This window comes from Saimiri boliviensis, chromosome 1, assembly GCF_048565385.1.
Source record: "Saimiri boliviensis isolate mSaiBol1 chromosome 1, mSaiBol1.pri, whole genome shotgun sequence".
NCBI lineage: Eukaryota > Metazoa > Chordata > Mammalia > Primates > Cebidae > Saimiri > Saimiri boliviensis.
In genome coordinates this window covers 84,171,119-84,198,028 of record NC_133449.1, presented here as the reverse complement: position 1 = coordinate 84,198,028, position 26,910 = coordinate 84,171,119, and the positions used below count along the sequence as shown (strand labels likewise).

Here is a 26,910-nt window from a genome sequence, read left to right as displayed (position 1 = left end):
TGTTCTGGTTATTCCCAACATGTTAGGTGTAAAACACTTGATCATAAATCTTAAAATGACCACATTACTAGCAACTTCACCAACCCATCAACCATTCCCCACCATTTAAAATCTTTCCCCAGTGGCACTAGGAACCAGCTGGAAATAATTATACTCAAGAGTTCCTCTTCAAACAAGTACTTCTGTAACTAATCAGGAAATACGATTAGGGGAATATACTTCTGAGGATACAAAGGAGTATAAGATGAAAAAGGCAGACTTTCGGATGAATCTTCTTAGCTTCTTTATACATCCCACCCCAATAAAACCATTAAGTCCACTGTTCCAGAAAAGATGTAGTTATACACGAATATTCTCACTACAGTTATTATTCATGACGTTTTTGAGAAACAACAAAATTACAGAATTTTAGGGAGTAGCCCAAAAAAAGTACTCACAGGTCTTTTTTCTTTTTTTCTTTTTTTTTTTTTTTTTTGAGACAGTCTGCCTCTTCGGCCCAGACTGAAGCGCAGGGGCACCATCTCAGCTCACTGCAAACTCCACCTCCCAGGTTCAAGCCATCCTCCCACCTCAGCTTCTCGAGTAGCTGAGACCACAGGAAAGTGTAACAGATTCCTGGGAAACAGGAACACCTGACAGCTACAGATCAAGAGATCTGCTATTGGCAAAAGAGGGGAGGGAAATTAGAAAAAAGGATGACCAGTCTATTAGTTCGTTTTCATGCTGCTGATAAAGACATACCAGAAACTGGAGCAGGCGTCCCCAAACTACGGCCCGCGGGCCTCATGCGGCCCCCTGAGGTCATTTATCCGGCCCCCTGCTGCACTTCAGGAAGGGGCACCTCTTTCATTGGTGGTCAGTGAGAGGAGCACAGTATGTGGCGGCCCTCCAACGGTCTGAGGGACAGTGAACTGGCCCCCTGTGTAAAAAGTTTGGGGACGCCTGCTGGAGAAAAAAAGAGGTTTAACTGGACTTACTGCTCCACATGGCAGGGGAAGCCTCAGAATCACGGTGGGAGCTGAAAGGCACGTCTTAAATGATGGCAGCAAGAGAAAAATGAGGAAGCAGCAGAAGTGGAAACCCCTGAAAAACCTATCAGATCTCGTGAGACTAATTCACTATCATGAGAATGGTTAACTCCTGCCTCCCCATAGTTCAATTACTTCCTGCTGGGTGGAATTCTTGACGATACAACATGTGGGAATTCTTGGAGATAAAATTCAAGTTGAGATTTGGGTGGAGACACAGCCAAACCATATAATTTCACCCCTGGCCCTTCCAAATCTCACGTCTTCACTTTTCCAAACCAATCATGCCTTCCCAACTGTCACCCAAAGTCTTATCTCATTTCAGCATTAACCCAAAAGTCCACAGTCCAAAGTTCCACATGAGACAAGGCAAGTCCCTTCCGCCTATGAGCCTGTAAAATCAAAAGCATTACTTCCTAGATACAAAGGGGGTACACACATTGGGTAAATAGAGTCAATCCAAATGGGAGATATTGGCCAATAAAAGGAGTTACAGGGACCATGCAAGTCCAAAATCCAGTGGGGCAAATTTTAAAGCTTCAAAATGATCTCCTTTGACTCCAGGTCTCACATCTAGGTTACACTGATGCAAGAGGTGGGTTCCCATGATCTGGGGGAGTTCTGCCTCTGTGGCTTTGCAGGATACAGCCTTCCTCCTGGTTTCTTTCATGGCTGGTGTTGAGCATCTTCAGCTTTTCCAGGTTCATGATGCAAGCTGTCAGTGGATCTACTATTCTGGGATCTGGAGGATCATGGCTCTCTTCTCACAGCACCACTAGGAGATGCCCAAGTGGGGACTCTGTGGGGGGACTCAGACCCCACACTTCCCTTCTGCACTGCCCTAGTAGAGGTTCTCCATGAGGGCCCCACCCTGCAGCTTTTGCCCGAGTGTCCAGGCATTTCCGTACATCTTCTGAAATCTCCACGGAGGTTCCCAAACCTCAATTCTTGACTTCCGTGCACCCATAGGCTCAACACCATGTGGAAGCTGCCAAGGTTGGGGCTTCCACCCTCTGAAACCACAGCCTGAGCTGTACATGGCCCCTTTCAGCCACAGCTGGAGTGGCAGGGACACAGCCACTGCACATAGCATGGAACCCTGGAGCCTAGGCTGTACACAACACAGTACCCTGGACCCAGCCCACAAAACCACTTTTTCCTCATGGGCCTCCAGGCCTGTGATGAGAGGGGCTGCCATGAAGGTCTCTGACATGGGCTGGAGACATTTTCCCCATGGTCTTAAGGATTAATATTAGGCTCCTCCCTACTTATGCAAATTTCTGGAACTGGCTTGAATTTCTCCCTAGAAAATGGGTTTTTCTTTTCTATTGCATAGTCAGGCTGCAAATTTTCCAAACTTTTATGCTTTGCTTCCCTTATAAAACTGAAAGCCTTTATCAGCACCCAAGTCACCTCTAGAATGCTTTGCTGCTTAGAAATTTCTTCTGCCAGATACCCTAAATCATCTCTCTCAAGTTCAGAGTTCTACAAATCTCTAGGGCAGGGACAAAATGCCACCAGTCTTTTTGCCAAAATATAACAAGCGTCATCTTTGCTCCAGTTCCCAAGTTCCTCGTCTCTATCTGAGACCACCTCAGCCTGGACTTTATAGTCCATACGGCTATAGGCATTTTGGGCAAAGCCATTCAACAAATCTCTAGAAGTTCCAAAGTTACCCACATTTTCCTGTCTACTTCTGAGCCCTACAAACTGTTCCAAACTCTGCCTGTTACCCAGTTCCAAAGTCGTTTACACATTTTTGGGTTATCTTTTCAGCAACGCCCCACTCTACTGGTACCAATTTACTGTATTAGTTCCTTTTCAGGCTGCCAATAAAGACATACCTAAAACGGGAAAGAAAAAGAGGTTTAATTGGACTTACAGTTCCACATGGCTGGGAAGGCCTCAGAATCACAGCAGGAGGTGAAAGGCACTTCTTACATGGTGGGGGCAAGAGAAAAATGAGAAGCAAAAGCAGAAACGCTGATAAACCCATCAGATCTCATAAGACTCATTCACTATCACAAAAATAGCATGGGGAAGATATGATTCTATTACCTCCCCCTGGGTCCATCTCACAACATGTGGAAATTCTGGGAGATACAATTCAAGTTGAGATTTGGGTGGGGACACAGCCAAACCGTATCAACCAGGTTACTGTTACTACATCAAGTGGTCAGAGAAAGACATCCCGTGACAGGTAGGATCAGCAAAAACCATACTGAAAGGAAAACATGGGATCAAGAAAGGATGAGATTTTGGTAGTTGTTATTAAAACTGTGCCCTGCTCAAGTATGTGCCACCTTTAGAGAACTACTGTGTTAGGATTCTTCATGAGGCTCACAAGAATATAAACTGAGAGTATTAAATCACCATTATGCATTTGGGGCAGGGCTTAAGAGTCACACGAACTAGATGTTATCGTTTTGATCAGAAGCGGTAATTATAACTCCCCTAACCTTTGCATACTTTTAGACATTTTTAAGGCCTTGCTGTAAGTCATAAACATCATAAATATTTTATCATAAAATAGTCTAAAAATACATTATATATAATAAGGTAAAATCATTCATCAGTTTAAAATACCAAAGGCTTTTTAAATGTCTAAATGTTTCTGAAATACTAATTATCAAATATTTAAGAACAAGAGCTTGGTGGGGTGCGTTGGCTTACGCCTGTAATCCCAGCATTTTGGGAGGCCGAGTTGGGCGGATCACCTGAGGTCGGGAGTTTGAGCCCAGCCTGACCAACATGGAGAAACTCCCTCTGTATTAGAAATACAAAATTAGCTGGGCATGGTGACACATGCCTGTAATCCCAACTACTCAGGAGGCCGAGACAGAAGAATCACTTGAAACCGGGAGGTGGAGGTTGTGGTGAGCCAAGATTGTACCACTGCACTTCAGCCTGGGCAACAAGAGCAAAATTCTGTCTCAAAAACAAAAAAGAACAAGAGCTCAGTGATACGTTACAGATAACTGAGTTTTTATTATACATTTGAACATGAACAAAACACAAAGAGCCACCCTCAAATTTAAACATTCTACACACATGTTCCCCAAACAAAAAGTGGGGTGCTATCTTAAAAGTCAGAGACTTAGGGTTTGGAAAATAAAGATTATGACATTTTAAAAATAATACACAATAAACAGTTTTGGAATTTATGAAATTATCGAAATTTCCACCTGGATTTCCATATGTAACCTTATTTCTGCCTGTACACCCACATTCAAACTCTATCTACACCCCACAGGCAGCTCTCGTCTGTGGTTAACAGGTCAGTCATCCCTTTGGATCTTGTAATGTTTTGGTCTACCTTCATCAGTGCTTTTGCCAAACACCAAAGGCCTCTAAAAAACAGGCACGGCTGACTCACTCTCATCTATTTTAAGCCACAGGATCCCAAGAGGACAGAAGACTTTGCCTCCTTGGACCCTATCTCTGTAGTCTACTGTGACACTAATGTTCTCACAACCTTTGTCTCAAGGCCAGTCTCCATAGCCTCTTATCATGGCTCAGTTGATCCAGGGTTTAGTTTTTCCTGACTCTAGATTTAGATCAAGCAATTGTAAAAACCCATGAGGTGGCACCTCATTAACCTAGGATTCTGAGGTCTTTATTTCATGGACTGTGTGACAGCCATCTAGAAGAAAAAACACCATAATATTAGTAGAACTAGCTATTACTGCTTCATAGGAACAAAGCTGCCCAATGATGGAGCCTGAATTTTATATATAATATGAAGTAACTCAGTGATATCTACCTTTCTTTCTTTAAAGATGGTCCCACAGACATGCTCCTCTCAGACTCATTAAAATCCTAAATGTGCAAATACGCTCACATATGTCAACACTGATCCCATTTTTCTTCCCCCAACAGAGCATGTCTTTGAGTTCAGGTCTGTTCTTGCCTTTGCAGATTAGAAAATGGCTTTTGTTTTTTGGGGGCTCTTTTTTGAGATGGAGTTTCACTCTTGTTGCCCAGGCTGCAATGCAATGGCACAATGCTTGGCTCACCAAAACCTCCGCCTCCCAGGTTCAAATTCTCCTGCCTGAGCCTTCTAAGTAGCTGGGATTACAGGCATACGCCACCACACCTGGCTAATTTTGTATTTTTAGTAGAGACAGGGTTTCTCCATGTTGATCAGGCTGGTCTCAAACTCCCCATCTCAGGTGATCCACCCACCTCAGCCTCCCAAAGTGCTGGGATTACAGGCATGAGCCAATGCACCTGGCCTTCTTTGGTTTTTTTTTTTTTTTTTTTTTTGGCCAAAGAGTGGAAAGAAACCAGAAAGGAAAAACCAACAATATGATTTTTCTATATTTTTAAAAGAATTTTTTCCTGTGAGTCTACATGTGAAAAGTCAACGAATATCAATTCTTCATAAAAGTGACTGAATTACCCAGGGGCAGAGGTTGCAGTGAGATGAGATTAAACCACTGCACTCCAGCCTGGGCGACAAAGACTCCATATCAAAAAAAGAAATAACAATAACAAGTGACTGAATTAAAAGATGAAAACGAAATGTGATAAAATAGGAAAACTTGTTCTTTAATAAGCATGAGATATTCAAGTCCAAATACAATAATAATGAAAATAACAGATTCAACACCACAGTTGTATACACTTCCAGTGAAGCTTTATGAATTCCATTCCGAGCTCCTAGCACCAGGTAAACACGAATCATAGATGGAAATATGACATGTTTAGCACTAGAAGCAGCATCACAGTTTATTAGCAAAATAAAGCAGAATGTGGTCAGGTAAATAAATATTACAACATATAATATACTGGTGATGAAGCTGCAATAAAGTAATATAAGTGAGGTTTACAATTTTTTTCTTTTTTTACTGGGAAGGCTAGTTGTAAACATAAACATACACATTAAACTCCTAGCTCCCCAAAACTTAACCTACATCACAAACAAAAATCACCTTTTAACTATAAAACCATAAAAACTTGTACTCTATGGCTCTTTTGCCTCGGTGGTTTTTCGGAGAAAGAAACGAGCTATGTTAAGTAGTTTCACTGATTTACCCATCTTGAAGAGCTGCCAGTTCTGGAATCTCATTCATCCTCAGAACATCTTCATAGAGCAAATAATTATGTAGGCTTCTGGGAAGTGGCAACTGACTAATAAAACTGTCAGACCGGAGATGTTCTGATTTTAGACTGGACCGAATTTCCAAACGACAAAGATGGGTCAGGGATGGAATAGTGGCTACAGAAACAAAAAAAGCAAGGTGAAAATTTTTTAAACAGAAAGATGTAACAGCACATTAAGGTAAATTCACTTTTTTTCTTTTCCCAACTCTAATAAAAGTGATATGCTGCTTAGAATTACTTTGAAAGAAGACTACTTTGAGTCAGGATGACCACAATAAACCTTATTTATTCTTTTCTACAGCCTTTAACTGGCTTCTCTCCCTTCAGTTGTTGGCCACACATTCAAAGTCAGTATCCAGGGTCACAAACACTAAATGTTTAAATTCTAAATATCTGACAATACCTGCACTTAAGAAACGGATAACTAACTTTAGAAATGGTAGAAGCTCATAGTAGGAAATACTACCTTCCTCTTGGTCTATTTCATTACAAATACTTTCCAGACCTACCACATCAAGTGAATAAATGTGCAGCTTGCAAATTTTCCTTTTAATTCATAACACAGAATTTCTGAATTGGATCTGAGAGAAAGGGAGTATTTATTGAGTGCCTTCTATGCCATAAGCCCATGTACTTCACTCAAATTCTCTTTTTATCTTCATTAACTTCATGAGGTACATATCATCAGGCTATCATAGACATGAAAAAACTTTTTTTAAAAATTGTACTTTAGGTTCTAGGGTACATGTGCAGATTATGCAGGATTGTTGCACAGGTACACACATGGCAATGTGGTTTGCTGCCTCCATCTCACCCCCTGCGTCACGTACATCTGGCATTTCTCCCCGTTATCCCTTCCCAACCTCCCCAACGCCCTGCTGTCCCTCCCTTGGCCCCCCCCAACAGACCCCAGTGTGTGATGCTCCCCTCCCTGTCCATGTGTTCTCATTGTTCATCATGCACCTATGAGTGAGAACATGTGGTATATTTGATTTTCTGTTCTTGTGTCAGTTTGCTGAGAATTATGGTTTCCAGATTCATCCATGTCCCTACAAAGGAAACAAACTCATCATTTTTTATGGCTGCATTGTGTTCCATGGTGTATATGGTGTCACATTTAACCTGTCCAGTCTATCGCTGATGGGCATTTGGGTTGTTTCCAGGTCTTTGCTATTGTAAATAGTGCCGCTATGAATATACGTGTGCATGTGTCTTTATAACAGAATGATTTATAATCCTTTGAATATATACCCAGTAATGGGATTGCTGGGTCAAATGGAATTTCTATTTCTAGGTCCTTGAGGAAGCACCACACTGTCTTCCACAATGATTGAACTAGTTTACACTCCCACCAATAGTGAAGTGTTCCTATTTCTCCACATCCTCTCCAGCATCTGTTGTCTCCAGATTTCTTAATGATCACCATTCTAACTGGAGTGAGGTGGTATCTTAATGTGGTTTTGATTTGCATTTCTCTAATAATCAGTGATGATGAGCATTTTTTCATGTCTGTTGGCCTCGTATGTGTCTTCTTTTGAGAAGTGTCTGTTCATATCCTTCACCCACTTTTAGATAGGTTTGTTTGTTTGTTTTCTTATAAATTTGTTTTAATTCTTTGTAGATTCTGGATATAAGCCCTTTATCAGATGGGTAGACTGAAAAAATTTTTTCCCATTCTGTTGGTTGCTGGTTCATTCTAATGATTGTTTCTTTTGCTGTACAGAAGCTCTGGAGTTTAATTAGGTCCCATTTGTCCATTCTGGCTTTTGCTACCAGTGCTTTTGGTGTTTTGGTCATGAAGTTCTTGCCTATGCCTATGTCCTGAATGGTTTTGCCTAGGTTTTCTTCTAGGGTTTTTATGGTATTAGGTCTTATGTTTAAGTCTTTAATCCATCTGGAGTTAATTTTAGTGTAAGGTGTCAGGAAGGGGTCCAGTTTCTGCTTTCTGCACATGGCTAGCTAGTTTTCCCAACATCATTTGTTAAACAGGGGATCCTTTCCCCATTGCTTATTTTTGTCAGGTCTGTCAAAGATCAGATGGTAATAGACATGTGGTGTTGCCGCCGAGGTCTCTGTTCTGTTGCATTGGTCTGTATCTCTGTTTTGGTATCAGTTATCATGCTGTTTTGATTACTGTAGCCTTGTAGTACAGTTTGAAGTCAGGTAGCATGATGCCTCTGGCTTTGTTCTTTTTGCTTAGGATTGTCTTGGCTATGCAGGCTGTCCTTTGTTTCCGTATGAAGTTTAAGGTGGTTTTTTCCAGTTCTGTGAAGAAAGTCACTGGTAGCTTGATGGGGGTAGCGTTGAATCTATAAATCACTTTGGGCAGTATGGCCATTTTCACAATATTGATTCTTCCTAACCATGAGCATGGAATGTTTCTCCATTTGTTCATGTCCTCTCTTATTTTGCTGAGCAGCGGTTTGTAGTTCTCCTTGAAGAGGTCCTTTACATCCTTTGTTAGTTGTATTCCTAGATATTTTATTATCTTTGTAGCAATTGTGAATGGGAGTTTGCTCATGATTTGCCTCTCTGTTAGTCTGTTATTGGTGTACAGAAATGTTTTTGATTTCTGCACACTGATTTTGTATCCTGAGGGTTTGCTGAAGTTGCTTATCAGTTTCAGGAAATTTTGGACTGAGACGATGGGGTCTTCTAAATATACAATCATGTTGTCTGCAAGTAGAGACAATTTGACTTCCTCCTTTCCTAATTGAATATCATTTATTTCTTTTTATTGGCTGATTGCTCTGGCTTGAACTTCCAATACTATATTGAATAGGAGTGGTGAGAGAGCGTATCCATGTCTAGTGCCAGATTTCAAAGGGAATGCTTCCAGTTTTTGTCCATTCAGTATGATATTGGCTGTAGGTTTTTCATAAATAGCTTTTATTGTTTTGAGATGTGTTCCTTCAATACCTAGTTTATTCAGAGTTTTTAGCATGAGGGGCTGTAGAATTTTGTCAAAAGACTTCGCTGCATCTATTGAGATAATCATGTGGTTTTTGTCTTTGGTTCTGCTTATGTGGTGGATTACATTCATAGACTTGCATATGTTGAATCAGCCTTGCATCCTGAGGATGAAGCCTACTTGATGGTGATGGATAAGCTTTTTGATGTGCTGTTGCCATCGGTTTGCCAGTATTTTATTGAAGATTTTTGCATCTATGTTTATCATGGATATTGGCCTGAAGTTTTCCTTTTTTGTTTAGTCTCTGCCAGATTTTGGTATCAGGATGATGTTGGTCTTATAAAATGATTTGGGAAGGATTCCCTCTTTTTGGATTGTTTGGAATAGTTTCAGAAGGAATGATACCAGCTCCTGTTTGTATGTCTGGTAGAATTCAGCTGTGAACCAGTCTGGACCTGAACTTTTTTTGGTTGGTAGGCTACTAATTGCTGCCTCAACTTCAGCCCTTGTTATTGGTCTATTCAGGGATTCGACTTCTTCCTGGTTTAGGCTTGGGAGAGTGCAAGTGTCCAGGAATTTATCCATTTCTTCCAGGTTTACTGGTTTATGTGCATAAAGTTGTTTGTAGTTATCTCTGATGGTAGTTTGTATTTCTGCGGAAATGGTGGTGATATGCCCTTTATCGTTTTTTATTGCATCTATTTGATTCTTCTCCCTTTTCTTTTTTATTAATCTGGCTAGCAGTCTATTTTGTTGATCTTTTCAAAAAACCAGCTCCTGGATTTATTGATTTTTTTGAAGCATTTTTTGTGTCTCTATCTCTTTCAGTTCTGCTCTGATCTTAGTTATGTCTTGTCTTCTGCTAGCTTTTGAGGTTTTTTGATCTTGCTCCTCTAGCTCTTTCAATTTTGACGATAGGGTGTCAATTTTAGATCTCCTCGATTCTCTTGTGGGCATTTATTGCTATTAACTTCCCTCTACACAGCACTTTAAATGTGTTCCAGAGATTCTGGTATGTTGTGTCTTCATTCTCATTGGTTTCAAAGAACATCTTTATTTCTGCCTTCACTTCATTGTTTATCCAGTCAACATTCAGGAGCCAGTTGTTCAGTTTCCATGAAGCTGTGTGGTTCTGAGTTAGTTTCTTAATTCTGAGTTCTAATTTGATTGCCCTGTGGTCTGAGAGACTGTTTGTTATAATTTCTGTTCTTTTGCATTTGCTGAGTGATTTACTTCTGATTATGTGTTCACTTTTAGAGTAGGTGCAATGCAGTGCTGAGAAGAATGTATATTCTGTGAATTTACAGAGTATACATGGAGAGTCTGTAGATGTCTATCAGGTCTGCTTGGTCCAGATCTGAGTTCAAGTCCTGAATATCCTTGTTAATTTTCTGTCTCGTTGATCTGTCTAATATTGGGAGTGGAGTGTTAAAGTCTCCCACTATTATTGTGTGGGAGTCTAAGTCTCTTTGTAGGTCATTAAGAACTTGCTTTATGTACCTGGGTGCTCCTGTAATGAGTGCGTATGTATTTAGGATCGTTAGCTGTTCTTGATGCACTGATCCTTTTACCATTATGTAATGTCCTTCTTTATCTCTTTTGATCTTTGTTGGTTTAAAGTCTATTTTATCAGAGACTAGGATTGCAACTCCTGCTTTTTTTTTTTTTTTTTGCTCTCCATTTGCTTGACAAATCTTCCTCCATACCTTTATTTTGAGCCTATCCGTGTCCTTGCACGTGAGATGGGTTTCCTGAATACAGCACACCGAAGGGTCTTGACTTTTTATCCAATTTGCCAGTCCGTGTCTTTTGATCGGGACATTTAAAAAGCCCATGTACATTTAAGGTTAATATTGTTATGTGTGAATTTGATCCTGCCATTTTGATGCTAGCTGGATGTTTTGCCCGTTAGTTGATGTATTTGTTTTCATTGTGTTGATGGTCTTTACCATTTGGTACATTTTTGGAGTGGCTGGTACTGGTTGATCCTTTCCTTGTTTAGTGCTTTCTTCAGGAGCTCTTATAAGGCAGGCCTGGTGGTGATGAAATCTCTCAGCAATTGAAAAAACAACTTTCTAAAGTCACAGAGCTAGTAAAAAGCACAGCCAGGATTCAAACTGAATCTTGAAGACTGTGTGCGTGTGCGTGTGCGTGTGCGTGTGCGTGTGCGTGTGTGTGTGTGTGTGTGTGTGTGTGTATCTGGCAAGCCACTGTGGCCAAAAGCTAAATTACCAATTAAAGGACAATCCACATGCATATAATTAAGAATTATATGATAGGTCAGGTGTGGTGGCTCACAACTGTAATCCCAGCACTTTGGGAGGCTGAGGCAGGCAGATCACCCAAGGTCAGGAGTTCAAAATCAGCCTGACCAACATGGTGAAACCTCCACCTCTACTAAAAATACAAAATTAGCCAGGTATAGTTGCACGTGCCTGTAATCTCAGTTACTAGGGAGGCTGAGGTCAGAGAATCACTTGAACCCAGGAGGCAGAGGTTGCAGTGGGCCAAGATGGTGCCATTGCACTCCAGCCTAGGCAACAAGAGCGAAACTCCATCTCAAAAAAAAGAAAAAAAAAAAAAGGAATCACATGATAGTTTCATTTTCCAAGATGAAAAGTGTTAAAGAAGTTAATGTCTGCTTTTATGTAAATCAGACCTAAAGCCTTTTGTTAGTACAAGAAATCTTTTATAAATCCCTGTGAAATACAACAATGATCAGGATCAGAACATCAAAGACAAGTACTATCAAGAGCACAGCTGATACTAGACCAGCTAGTCTGATTTCAGGTCTAGGGTTCTTTAAATTCTAATATCCAAAGGGCTTGAAACAAATTAATTCTCTAACATCTTCAATATCCTCCAAGCCACAGAAGTTAACTCATCATTGTTTTTAGCTGACTAGTTTAGTTTAATGTATTCAGAATTAAAGAAATCACTCAAACTGGTGTTTCAAAATGCCAGGTAAGAAAGCAAAAGTTTGTACACAAAACCTGAGTCTAAGATGGGCATTTTCTTAAACCATGAGTCATAGATTCCCTATTATATGTATAAAGATTACTGTATCTATAGTATACAGCACATTTATTTCCAACTTTTTTCATATCAGTATCTGATTTAAATTTGACCCTTTTCTATAAACTTAAAGGAGAAATTATTGTTCTCACTTGAAAGAAGGGAAAACACAGGTAAACAGGCCACTGGAGGAAACAGCAGGAATACATATGGAAAGCATGGCCAAGCTGCAAACACCACAGCTCTCTAAAGGTTTAGGTAGATTGACTATGTTCAGCTATCAAGTATAAAGAAGCCCTCTTAGTAAGATCACAAATAATAATTGGTCGTTAACAGAAATTCACCTTAAAGCAGGTGACCAAAACACCATATATACTTTAAACATTCTAATTTAAAATGTATACATGAACTACATATAGAATGCATCATCTATGGTTTGAAATTTATTTATTTATTAATTCTCCATGTGCTTGGATTATGGCAGTGATTGTAACCTAGAAAATGATGTCTGAAACCATGCTATACTTTTAAGTCACTTTTCTGATCCAATAATTTTTTTATTGACTATGTTAAACTTAATTTATCTATTGATCTATTAGCATATAAGTAACCTTTAACTTTGCATTCCTATACAGAATTCCTCTATTTTGTTCATTTTATTATATGTACTGGCAGAACAATCAAAATAGAAGACTACATGTAATATAAAGTTTTGTTAAAAGCAGACACAATAATCAAAATAAACCTCACAATTCTTAATTCATTATGCTTATAAATGCCAGCTTTACTACAGCACAAAACTATATCTACATCATACACACCCACTATATTTTCTACAGCCATTCATCTCTAACATGCCCTCAGGCCAATGTTCAACCAACCTATCTGCCTGAACTACATTTCTCTGGTTCCTTTGTAATGTTTTCCACACCAAATGCATTTATTTGACTTTTGAGCCATCTACTACCATTTCTATTTTCATCATTAATATATTGTCTTTCTAGTTGGCTTCCATCCTTTTGTTCCCAATTTTTCTTAATTTACTTGTGTTCTCTCTCTCTCTCTCTCACTGACTATAACTAAAACCTCTAGAGAAAACACACACACACACACACACACACACACACACACACCAAAAATGAGTACCTGAGGACTCCGAAAAATAAGTAATAGATTAGCACATGAAGTCAAAACTTGGAAACACCAGTAGAGAGGCAATGAATGGATTAAATGAAAAGGCACCATCTAGTAATAAGACCTGTGCTGGAGTTGAAAAGCCACTATAAACTAGATATGCGACCTTGCACAGGTCATCTAAATACTCTGACTTTCAGTTCCCTCTCCGTAAAATGAGAAGAATGCCTTATCTACAAAATGGGCATAATGACACTTCCCCGCATCAAAAGGTTGTTGATGAGGTTCAAGTTAGAACACATTGCAAAAGCATTTTATAAAGTAAAATACCACACAAATCCTAGGCACCACACAATCCAATGATCTCCATTATGTTTTGATTGAACACTGAATTAGTAAAGTCGGCCGGGCGCGGTGGCTCAAGCTTGTAATCCCAGCACTTTGGGAGGCCAAGGCGGGTGGATCACGAGGTCGAGAGATCAAGACCATACTGGTCAACATGGTGAAACCCCGTCTCTACTAAAAATACAAAAAATTAGCTGGGCATGGTGGCGCGTGCCTGTAATCCCAGCTACTCAGGAGGCTGAGGCAGGAGAATTGCCTGAACCCAGGAGGCGGAGGTTGCGGTGAGCCGAGATCGCGCCATTGCACTCCAGCCTGGGTAACAAGAGCGAAACTCCGTCTCAAAAAAAAAAAAAAAAAAAAATCAGTAAAGTCTCTGAGCACAGAACCCCAATGTATGTATTTTACATATAAATTACATGGATATTACCAACCGAACATTATTGTACCATAAAATAAAATTAAAATAAGGCAATATGAAGCAAGATAGTTATTTTAAATAACTTCATTTTTAATTAAAGGCATAAGACTCCTTTAAATATTAACCTTTTAACAAGAACAAGGTGATTGACTAGGTTTTATTAATTTAATTCTTAGTGACCAAGCAATTCCAAGAGTTGGTTCTAGGTCCAGTTTGTTTTGAAACATGGATTGTTAAGGCTGGGTAGCTAAAAAGGATCCAAATTGAAGAAGTACATTGTGGTTTTGCTGAACTAAATCAGGATTCTATTCTAGCTTTTCTAGCAATTATGAAAAAGCTGTTGTCAAAATTCATCTGTAAATTTCTATCTTTTCCTGATATCAATCAGTTTAGCAGCTAATTAGAGAGTTTTGCATTTTTACTAAATGCAATTCAAAACAGAGGGGAATTATTTCCAAGTATTTTAAGTATGTCAGTGTAAGAGTTTTTCCAGGTGACATATACTTTTCACAAGAAAATCACATAACAGGCTGGGCACGGTGGCTCACACCTGTAATCCCAGCACTTTGGGAGGCTAGGGTGAATGGATCATGATTGAGACCATCCTGGCCAACATGGTAAAACCCCGTATCTACTAAAAATACAAAAAATTAGCCGGGTGTGGTGGCATGTGCCTGTAGTCCTGGCTATTTAGGAGGCTGAGGCAGGAGAATTGCTTGAACCCAGGAGGCAGAGGTTACAGTGAGACGAGACCATGCCACTGCTAGATCACATGGTACGTCTATTTTTAGTTTTCTGAGGAACCTTCAAACTGTTCTCAATAGTGCTTGTATTAACTTACATTCCCACCAAGAGTGTATACAGTTCTATCTTCTCCACATCCTTGCCACCAATTATTATTGCCTGTCTTTTGGATAAAAGCCATTTTATCTTGGGTGAGATGATATCTCATTGTAATTTCAATTTGCATTTCTCTGATGATCAATGATGTGAAGCACCGTTTCATATGTCTGTTTGCCATTTGTATGTTTCCTTTTGAGAAATGTCTATTCAGATCTTTTGCCCATTTTTAACTGGATGATTATATATATACATATTTTTCCCCCTATAGAGTAGTTCAAGCTCCTGGTAAATTCTGGTTATTAATCTCTTCTCAGATGGTAGTTTGCAAATATTTTCTCCCCTTCTATGGGCTGTCTCTTCTCTTTGTTGACTGTTTCCTTTGCTGTGCATTAGAAACTTTTAAACTTGATGTGATCCTACATGTCCATTTTTGCTTTACTTTGGTTGCCTATGCTTCTAGGGTATTGCTCAATAAATCTTTGCCCCGTTCAATGTATTGGAGAGTTTCCCCAATGTTTTATTTTAGTAGTTTGAGGTCTTAGATTTAAGTCTTTAATGCATTTTGATTTGATTTTTATATATGGCCAGAGATTGGGGTCTAGTTTTATTCTTCTGCATATGGATATCAGTTTTCCCAGCATCATGTAATAAAGAGACTGTCCTTTTCCCAGTGTATGGTCTTGGCACCTTTGTTGAAAATGAGTTCACTGTAGGTATCAGTATTTGTTTCTGGTTTCTCTATTCTGTTTCACTGGTCTATGTGTCTGTTTTTATGCCAGTACCAGGCTGTTTTAGTTACTATAGCTTTGTAGTACAATTTGAAGCCAGTTAATGTGATTCTTCCAGTTTTGTTCTTTTTGCTCAGGATACCTTTAATAAGTCTTTTGTGGGTCTGTAGAAATTTTAGGATTGTTTTTTCTATTTCTGTGAAGAATGTCATTGGTATTTTGATAGGAATCACAGTGAATCTGTAGATTGCTGTTAGTACTATGGCCATTTTAACAATGTTGATTTTTTTTCAATCCATGAACATAGAATATTTCCTTTTTTGGTGTATCCTCTTCAATTTCTTTCATCAGATTTTTTTTTGTCGGGAGAACGGAGTCTCACTCTGTTGCCCAGGCTGGAGTGCAATGGCATGATCTCAGCTCACTGCAACCCCCACCTCCTGGGTTCAAGCGATTCTCCTGCCTCAACCTCCCCATTAGCTGGGATTACAGGTACCCACTACCATGCCTGGCTAATTTTTATTTTGTGTGTGTGTGTGTTTTTAGTAGCAATGGGGTTTCACCATATTGGCCAGGCTGGTCTTCAACTCCTGGTATCAGGTGATCCACCCATCTCAGCCTCCCAAAACGCTGGGATTACAGACATGAGCCACCATGCCTGGCTCTTTAATATTTATTTTCTTCTAATAATTTTGGGTTTGGTTTGCTCTGGCTTTTCTAGTTCTTTAAGATGCATCATTAGGTAATTTTGAGTTCTTCTACTTTTTAAATGTAGATGCTTTAGCTCTATCATTCACAGATTTTAAACCAGTGTCTGATACACAGCTAACATGTAATTAAGGAATCTACTCATTAAGGAACTAATAAATAACTAGATTTGTAATGTCTCCCTATAAAAATACTTCCCTAAGAGCCTCTCTTTACTGAAGACTTCTGCCAGTGGCCCACATTTGGAACTAACACTACAGATTGAGTGGTTAGAAGTTCTTAAATGGACAGACTATGAGAAGCTAAAGCTTCTGTCCTAGCCACCTTTCCACCTTCAATTATGCCACTCTACCTGATCATATCAAACCAAGTTTATTATTATTGCTTTTAATATTCTGGAGAGTAAATACTTCCTAATTAGTGGATAAAGGAGATTATCAGAATTAAATTTAGATGAATAGTTTTAGGAGTCAGCCATAATGATTCTCATGGCTGTCATTGATTATGACAAAGAGAATTTCATTAAAAATGTATTGTCACTGGAAGCAACTAGACAGAAGCTAACCTCCCACCATCCAATGTTCAAAGGCTTTTGGACTGAGCCAGTTTATCTCGGGTGGTCCCACCACCTTCTCTCCAGTTGACAGGAAACATCTCATGGAGTTAAGCTGAGAAGATTTTTTTATGATGAGATAAGGAGAATGTGAAAAATGCTCTTCTGTTTTTAAAGGGTGAGCTCTCAAAAATCTGCAAACGTAATGCAGTATGAGAGTTAAATACCAGGTGTCAGGAAGCCTGATGAGACCCTTAACATAGCCAATATGTAGAGAGAGAGGAAATGGTTAGAAGAGTGAGTGCCAGGAAACATACGCTGAGGAGGAGCTGATTTAGAGCTGCATTGCTACAAGTAAGAATCAATAACATTAAAAGGAACAGGGGAGAAATGTTGATCAGAGGATCTTCACATCTTGGAGAAAATGTTAGCACATCTGTGAGGTGTAGTATTAAGGAAAGCAAGTACTAATTTGTGGTATTCATAGTGGGACAGCACGAGGAGGCATGGAAAGGGCCAGAGTATGAAGAGCCTTATGTGCCTTGCTAGAGTTTGACCTTTATTCTAAGAGGAATGGAGTTCTATTACATTCTCTTTTTTAACGGGCATGGTATATTCAAACACGTTTTATTTAACAGCGATTTTGAGAATAACAGAAGCTGAGCACTCAGGAGTGTACTGAAGTCAAGTAAGTCAGAAACGATCATCGCAATCAACAAAGGCAGTAGCAGAAAATATGGAATAAGAATGGATTTGGAGAATATTTACAAAGTACAGCTGACCGTATATGGTAACCTATCAACTGTAACCAGTGTTTCTCCAAAAATGGAAGAACTTTCTCACCTGCAATTAAAGCAGCTGCACAGTATCACCAAAGTAAGGAACTACCTGTCCACCTTTCCTCCACCAGAGAAAATAAAAAATGTCCTCATAGAAGACAGTCTTTTCATGTTTCAATTTTATTTCTAACATTTAACACATTCTAACTTCCTAAACTTCTCTGTTAAAATTTTGTGGCCCATTATCTTAACAGCCACTAAAATATGAGTCCACAGATATATGTGGTATAGACAGACCAAAAAGAAGAGGATTATGGCCACTGCCTCTTTCTCAATCTGCATCTACTTCTTTGTCTTCTCAAGATGAATTCTGCACCAACTATGAATCCCTATCCAAACAACATGAACCATATTACAAAGAATTTTCTCCAAAATCATATACTCTAGAGCTGTTCACGCATTTAACCTGGAGAAAGGGCACTGGCTGACATTTCACACAATCTAGTCCTTCTTTATGTAAATAATGGTGGGTCCTAAAGTCCACAATCCCAGTAGATGCTATGATCAGGAGCGAATGATCTGCTTTTAGCAGATTCATCCAGTGCCCTGGGCTGATCCTCTGAGAAGCCTGTCACATGGGAACACCCTCAAAAAGGGCCACGACAGAAGCAGCAAGAGGGATGCAGAAGTGAGATTCTAGTGCTACCTTTACAACAGCCTTTTTTAAGCCGACTTATTATCACATGATTCTGTTCTCAGTCCCTTTCTGAAGTTTCATGGAAGAAACCTCTTAAGTGCTATTCTCTATAGCTTCCTTCAATCATCTTGAGAACCAACAGAAAACTTAGGTAAAATGAGAGCTCTCATGATTGGGTCGGTTCTAATTCTGGACCGTTACTCCAATTTTTAAGGTTCTAAATTCTGTAATTCGGGCCTACCAAGAAAGACAAATCATAAAGAAAATAAAAGGTGTATTTCATTTTCTAACCAAGGGCCATGAATGCCTTAACCCCTTAACAGTTTTTCACGCATTGCCCCCAACACCCTCCTCAGCACCATGGTTTTGTGCCTTTTAATATATTAGCCACCTTTAATTTTTTAATTTTCAAGGGAGCTGTCATCTAGGCAACTACAACAAGAAACCTTTTTTTTTTTTTTTTAAAGACAGGGTTTCACCATGTTGGTCAGCCTGGTCTTGAACTCCCGACCTCAGGTGATCCGCCTGTCTTGGCCTCCAAAGTGCTTGGATTACAGGTGTGAGCCACCATGCCCAGCCCAACAAGAAAACTTTCCTTCTAATCTTGTTCAGTTCCTGAAAAAGCTGGATGATATTTAATACTAGCTTTTTTGTAATACTTATTTCAGACAGGAATCTAGTAAATATCCTACAGTTTATTCTTATTACTAGAATTAAGAGTCAGACTTAAAGTTTTTAGTTTTTAAAAAATATTTTTAAAAGAGACATTTATAGTTAACTTAAAATTTTAACAAAGTTTCATCTATCTGCCCACTGATAATTTTTGCTTCACAGAGCCTGGATAAACAATCACCATTTTAAGATTCTTTAAAATTTTACTTAATATAATTCACATGTTACCTATACAGTTGATCATTTTGGAAGACCTAAATTAAAGGGATGGTAGAAAGGCTTCTGGGATACGATCTGAAACCAGTGAGAAATGAATGACTGCTTCCCTGTGGAGAATATCTTCCAAATGGCTGCACTAATTTTAATAGGAAATTTCTAAATGATGTAACTTACAAATAGAACTTAAAGGTGTAATAAGTCTAGGGAGATTACTATTCATTTGGTTGCAAAAATAACATTGTAATCTCTGTTACAGTTATCACTTTTCTGTTCCCTACTGTTCTTAAAATGGATATTTGAGATTCAGAAAATATTTTTTTTCTTTTAATGTAATTGGGATATGCATGTTCCAGGGGCCTGTTTACACATATATTCAATAAAGTGGATAATGTGGAAAGAGTGGGATAGCTTTCAAACCAACATTGGTGACCTTATTAGAACACACACACACACACACACACATACACACACACAATTTAAAAAAAACAAAAACAAAAAACCTCTGTTCAACTACGCTAAGGCAATAATTTCTCCTTTCTTAATGTACCAACAAACATGGTGATAACTTTGTCCCAGGGAAAACCCTTTAGTGTCTGGTTTAGTAAGAATTTCCCCACAAAAATAAAACCCAAAGAACTTGGATTAGCAAGAGGCTATGTGAAGTTAAAACTGTAAGTGGGCAGTTGGAACTCTGTTAAAATTTCAAGTTTAACTATAAATTTCTCATTAAAAAAACAAAAATAAAAACATCAGTCTGGCTCTTACAGATTTCACTAGAAGTAAGAGCAAAATATAGGCAGTGTTAACCAAGGCATGAATCTGCTAAACTTGTGAGAGAGAGTCCACAACATGGCCAGTGTCTGGGAGGTTGAAAATTCCCCACTCAACAAATGAAAGGTCATGTGTCCATGTTTTTAAGATGACAGGCAATTACTGACAGGGTTCTTAGTAATAATGAATGCCTCACCCAGATGAACAACATCCAGGGGAAATGCCTCTAGAGTTAAGAACCACTGTGAAGAGTAGGCTCTGATTCTCACTAAATATTTAGCTTTATTAACTCTATGGTCATGGCACCCATGGTAGACAAACTGCACAATTTATCCCCTATATTTTAAAAGGTCCATTATTATCCCACTTCACACCAAACTTTTGAGACTTCTTAGTTTACTGAACATGTGCTTTTAAAACCGTTAAGTTAGGGCTTTGTATATCAAGGTTTAAAATAAGTAGCAGGTGGGCTATAGTTGAGAAATGGCACCAAAGAGCACTCATATAAATATTCTTGCCAAGTATTCTGCTCAATTATTCGTAGTTTAGTTTTTTTTTTTTTTTTTTTTTTTTTTTTCTTTTAAGAGATAGGGTCAGGCTCTGTTACCCAGGCCAGAGTGCAGTGGCATGAAAACAGGTCAATGCAGGCTTGATCTCCTGGGCTCAAGTGATCCTCCTGCTATGCCTCCCACGTAGCTGAGACTACAGTCATTCACTACCACGCCTGGCTAATTTTCTTATTTTATTTCGTAGAGATGGGACCTTGCCATGTTGCCCAGCTGGTCTCGAACTCCTGGCCTCAAGCAATCCTCCCACTTCGGCCTCCCAAAATGCTGTGATTACAGGCGTGAGCCACCATGCCTGACCTATTTGTTGCTTTTATTGACCTTTCATTCGTCAGTGACTCTGGAATAGGATCTGGTTATAATTTAACGTGGCTATAGGCTATGTTATGCTTTGGTAACAAATAAACCCTAAAAACCAGTGTCACAATACAACACAGGTTTATTTCTTGCTCATGAAAAATCCTCTGCAGGTCACACAATTCTCCTGAAGTGACACTTGAGTTTGCCAGGTGTCTTCCATCCATCTCAAACATGAGCTTTCAAACTGCTTCAGCAAGAAAAGGGAAAGCAAAGAGTGCTTACACACAATGGTTTATGCTTTGACCACTTGCCCCAATCACGTTAACAATCAAAGATGAAAAATGCAGTCTTTCTTTGTTCCGGGGAAGATAAAAATGAAATGGAATTGGTCTCTGCCACAATGACAATATCTATTGTGAAAAATGCTATGAGGTAGCCGCTATTACCATCTCTTCTAATAATTGAGGAAACCAAAGCTCAGGGATATAAGTAACTTCTCCATAGCTAGAAAGTGATAGAGGTATGTCTATTTAATTCAAGAGCTCCAACCTTTAACCATTATATTCTGTCTGCTGTCCATTCAGAACCTACACCAGATCATTACCAAAGGTTGATGTCAGCAGAAAAGTTAAAATTTTTCTTTGGAATAAAATAAGGCTGTGCTCCAACTCTCATTTTTTTAACAAGTGAATTAATGATACGTCCTAAACTGAGTAAGATGTTCTTGCTAAAGAAAACAGAAAAACAAATATTCTTTTAAAAACTAGTATGTCTTACTATCTTAAACTAGAAATGGCTTTAGCAGACAACTGGAATAGTTCATTATTATCAGAAAAGATCACAGACCAACTATTCATAATCCTCAGCTTTGTTTCTACATCTAACAATCTCATAAAATAAATTATCGTATGTAGTTACCTTGCTGTATTTACCACAGATGATTTATCTTGAAAGGCATGTGAGAAAAGAGCATTGCTCAAAACTGGGGGCACTGCTCAAAATTTCAAGGGAAATTTTGCTTAAATTGGATATTTGCTTAGCCCACCATATTTAGCTAGGAATCCTTATAATGTTCCTGGAGTACTTACCCTACCACAGATCAACCTTCATTTTTCATTTTTCTTTTGCTTCTACTTTTAAGATCAACTGTTACTTCAAAATATGTTCTCATTCCAATTTGCAATACAAAATATCTGCATTCTGATACTTCATAGGTAGTATAACTTTGAACTCATTGCTATGTGCCACTATTAAAAACTAAGCTGAAGCCAGGTACAGTGTCTCATGCCTATAATCCTAGACCTTTGGGAGGCCGAGGTGGAAGAATCACTTAAGCGCGAGTTCAAGAGCAGCCCAGGCAACATGGCAAAACCCTGTCTCAACAAAAAATACAAAAAGTAGCTGGGTGTGGTGGCACATGCCTGTGATCCCAGCTACTCAGAAGGCTGAGGTGGGAGGATTGCTTGAGCCCAGGAGGTCAAGGCTGTAGTGAGCCATGATTGTGCCACTGAACTCCAGCCTGGGCAACAGAGCAAGACTCTGTCTCCCAAAATAAATAAATTAATTAAATTAAAATAAAAACTGAGTTGAGACATATAATATTTAGAGAGAACTGCTCAAAAGGCACATAGGGTATCGTTTCCAGGTATTCTAAAATCTAGCTCTTGGTCAAGTTACAGCAACAGAGCTTGGGTACCTGAATCACACTATAATGACTACTTAAGAACTGTTTTTACTGAATAGTACTTTGGTATGTTAACAACAGGCCACACTGAACACTAGTAAAAGAAAATCCCAAGAAATCACAGCTACCAAGACATTGTCTAGGAAACTGTAACAGCATCCAAGAAAATCTATTTTAAGGAACAAGTATATTTTATCTTATGAACCCTGTCACCTACTGTCAATGACAACAGAGCTCAGAGCCAACTCACAGCCTAAACATACATAAGTACCAAATTCCCATTGCTATGCTTTCCCTCACTTGATTTTATATCTATCCTGTTTTTTCTTCATTTTTCTTTTCCTTCTACTTTAATTTCTGTTTTACTGTTTTGTGATAACATATATGTATTATATAAAGTGTTTTAAATCCTTTTTAGAACAATGCAGGGAAACACTGAAATAAAAAGATCCTTCGAGAAAGTTTCCTGGGGTCCTTTAAGGATCCTTTGGAGGATCCAGATCCATTTAACACTCTGGATAGAATTGTATGTATCTAATCATTAAAGGTTCAGGGTGAAGTAAAGCCAAACGCTTTTATCCATAAGGAATTTAATTACTAAGACCAGGAGCTGGCAAATTTTTTAGTAAGGCATCTACTGCTATGTGGTAAGGCTGATGTTTCTAAGAGGCATGTAAGAGGTACTTGATTAAAAGATTGTTACTGAAACTGCAACCACTCAGTAAATTTTACCTGGTATACACTTCCTTTCTGATACAAGAAACTTTTCGAAGACAAATCTGACTCAGTGATTAAAAGATGATTAACAAGAAATGCATTGTTAACTTTTGTTTATGAACTACCATGGCAAGTTGCTCCTTACTTAGGGAGGAAAAAGGAGAGGAAAGGATAATTTTGACCAAGTACATGACATCTCCAGGACTTGAAAAGGGCTCAAATAAAAAATGGAAGAAAAATCTTTCCCTAGGGATAGATACTGAATACTTAGTGGAGCTAGGAAGCTGGGAATTAGCTAAGAGTTTACTAACAGTGGCAGAGGTACAACAGGTATCTTTTCAAAAAAAAATTTTTAATATATTAATAAAGCAGTGGTTGTTAATATCATAAGTTATTGGAGGAAGAGGGTTAAAAGCAAGAATATCAGCCTTGTAAAAAGATTAATCAAAGAGTTGTCCTGCTAGGCTTGTGCCCATTGGTACTAAAACTCTGATCATGTTTCTGCTTACTAGAGATCCTGGAACTCAAAATGACAGTAAAGGAAGGAGTCCAGATGACCAACATGCAGAAATTCATTATCCTGATAATTGATGAGAAAAGGGTGCCCCCAAGAAAGCCTTGAATTATAGAAAGGAAGAAAATCACAATCCCATCTGAAACCCAGGCGACTAAGTTTTTCTCCCAGTCTTACGAAAATTCCAGCACTGTAATGGTGCCTACTGTCTGCAAAAAAGGAAACACCAAAGAATATCCTGAGAGACCAATATAAGTAGGAGGAAGGACACAAGCTTTTCCCAAGTAGGCTGTAACAAGGAGAGGGATAAAAAGCCTTCCCACGACAGGACAATGCAAGAGTCACTGTGTATTTCTCAACTTCAGCGCTACTGACATTTATCGTCAGATAATTCTTTGTTGTGGGAGGCTGTCTTGTGTGCTGTAGGATGCTTAGCAATATCCGTGGCCTCTATGCCTTACATGGCAATAGCATCACTATAAATTGTGACAACCAAAAAAATGTCTGGAGACATTATCAAATGTCTACAGGAGAACAAAATCTCCCCTATGCTACGGATACAACAAATAACAAAATAGCTTCCAGTGTTAACTCACTCCTTTGGTAAATAACACTCCCAAACCACCTCACCTCCTTAGCCAGGTAACAGGGACACAGAACAGAAGAATCTGTAGGAAAAACAGCAAGTTCAATTTTGGGTATGTCAAGATATAAGATAGCAAATGGAGATGTCCAAAGATAGTTGGATATATGAGACTGGAAACAAGAAAAGAGGGCTTGGCTAGAGAAACAGACCAGAAAACCATTAGCTACATTAGCTGGGAAAAAGCCTCTGAGAAAGGCTTTTTTGAATCTTCAGCCAAATTAAAATCTCTCAATAGATGAAGATTACTACCCTACACAAGCTCTACCTAGTACTTAATTAAACAAGAAGCCCTTGATGGATTTAGTCTACTGCAGGGTAATGTAGTACTCATGCACGATTTTTACCCTCATCTGGACAAACTTGCCATATGTTAACGTCTCCAGGGTAAAGTCTCACATATCCTTACTAATTGATACGTTGCAATAATTTTCCCATTTGACATATGCTCCCTCTTTTGACTCTGTTCTCAAGTCCATTGTTCCATAGTCTTATCTGTTCTGAACAGATATTTGTTCTCTACCGCCACAGATACATAATTAGTAAAAGCAGATGCAATTCTCAACATTAAGAGTTACATGCAGTGAGTTTTCCAACACTATCATTAAAGAAATTCTACACTAGGAGGCTCAAAGACTCCAAATGAATTATTTTTCTTTAACAGAAACCTCTCTAACAGTTTGAATACACCTCAGTTCAGAAGCTCATTTTTCTGAATGTCTGTTTTTGATTGAGAAAATTTACTTAAATGTAATTTTCCAAGAAATTAGAAGACACATTTCTACATATGCATAAGCTCACACATTAAAAACATATTCAAAATGTTTTATGAAGAGTTGTATTTCATATAAAAACAGTAGCAAAGAAATAATTTTCCTAACGTAAGACATATACTATAGTTAACAAAATGTAGACAAAACAAAATAAATCTGAAAAAGTAAACAGGGATATTATGCATATCTTATGTTTAATTTAAATTTATTCCTTGTGCAAAATCTTCTCCCACTGTGTGTTCTTTTTTTTCAGCTAGCCTAAAAACTTTTTTTAAGTAAGTTTAATTTTGTTCTAGAATAGTCCTTCAAAATATCACCCAATTCACAGAATGTTCACTCAGCTCATCTCCATAGTTATACTATACCAACAGACTGGTGTACATTCAGTAAAGACCGGTATAAAGAATGGTAACATTTCTTGGGAGGCCGAGGTGGGCAGATCACGAGGTCAAGAGATCAAGACCATCCTGGCCAACATGGTGAAACCCCGTCTCCACTAAAAAAAAATACAAAAATTAGCTGGACATGTGGCGCGCACCTGTAGTCCCAGCTACTCGGGAGGCTGAGGCACGAAAATTGCTTGAATCCGGGAGGCAGAGGCTGCAGTGAGCCGAGCTCGTGCCACTGCACTCCAGCCTGGCGCCTGGCAACAGAGCAAGACTCTGCCTCAAAAAAAAAAAAAAAAAAAAAAAAAAAAGAATGGTAACATTTTCTTCTAGAGATGATAAAGTATTACACAGAGAATATAACGCCACATATACTCCAAAGGGAAAAATTAAGCTTAGCATTTTCTGACCACAAAATAACTACTGAATAAGCAGATTTTTAGGATCTAGTTTGGCTTATACAATCTTTATTAAATATAAAAGGATATCATAAAATTAAAGTATCAGTAAACATCTGCTTTTCTTTATACATTCCTTAGGCTAAGCTTATAAAATCAGATATGATTTTTACTGAAGGGAATTACTAGCCATCTCCCTAATAACCCCATCTTTTCCTTACATAAGAAAATGCAAATTATGCTAATTTCTGTTTGCCAATGAATCTTTTCACATAAAATTACAACACAGCTAGAGAAGTAAAAGAAGGAAAAGTAGTGAAGTGTGTTTAAAAGTTATTCTTTCTTACCAATATGTTGACGCAGAATCCAGGAGGATCTTGAGGCACGAGAAGAAAGCATGTTTTCAACAGCTGGTGGAAGTCTCTTCCAATTAGTAAACTCCAAAGTGAAGATAAGGGCGTCAGTGCTGACCGAGTCAATCCTATGTTGGCAAGATGTTAAAATGACATTAGAAACAAAACATGCCAATGGTTCATACTGGAAACAAACACCATTCTTACAAAATCTCAATGAGGAAGGCAGACAGAGAACCAGGGCATGGAAAGTATTTATGTAACTGGAGACAAGATCAGTGGATGTGAAGAATCATCTACAGGTTCCTATCAATGGAATTGACTTTGTGTGTAGCTGTCTAAGATGACAAGAGGAAACTCAGAGAGAGTAGGAACTTTCCTTCCCATTGGTGACAGCATCAGTGATATCAGTGGACGTGCTATTATTTCCTCCCATTTGGACTACCTTGCCAAATGTAAATTGATCATCCTTACAGACATATAATTTAATAATCCTAAAAGGATAAAGCCCAAACACCCCAAGTTATCACTATACTGAGTGTACAAGTGTACAGGAATGGCTTCTTTCTGCCCAACTCCCACGGATGCATAGCTGTTCTCCTCTAAGAACTTTCCCCCAATTATAAATTCAGCCCTAAATGATATAACA

At 38.6% G+C, this 26,910-nt stretch overlaps 1 protein-coding gene across 6 annotated transcripts in view; it reads right to left on the bottom strand.

Moving 5' to 3' along the window:
- Positions 1-5,558: 5,558 nt before the first annotated feature.
- Positions 5,559-26,910, bottom strand: part of ASB3 (ankyrin repeat and SOCS box containing 3) — a 106,916-nt gene continuing 85,564 nt past the window's right edge. For all 6 annotated transcript variants that reach the window (XM_039464000.2, XM_039463998.2, XM_074400180.1 and 3 more), the window contains 2 exons: positions 26,256-26,389; positions 5,559-6,249 (listed from right to left, as the gene is read on the bottom strand). In XM_039464000.2, the coding sequence (XP_039319934.1) occupies positions 6,062-6,249; positions 26,256-26,389 (322 nt within the window). In that variant the 3' untranslated portion in view covers positions 5,559-6,061. The remainder of the gene's footprint in view (positions 6,250-26,255; positions 26,390-26,910) is intronic.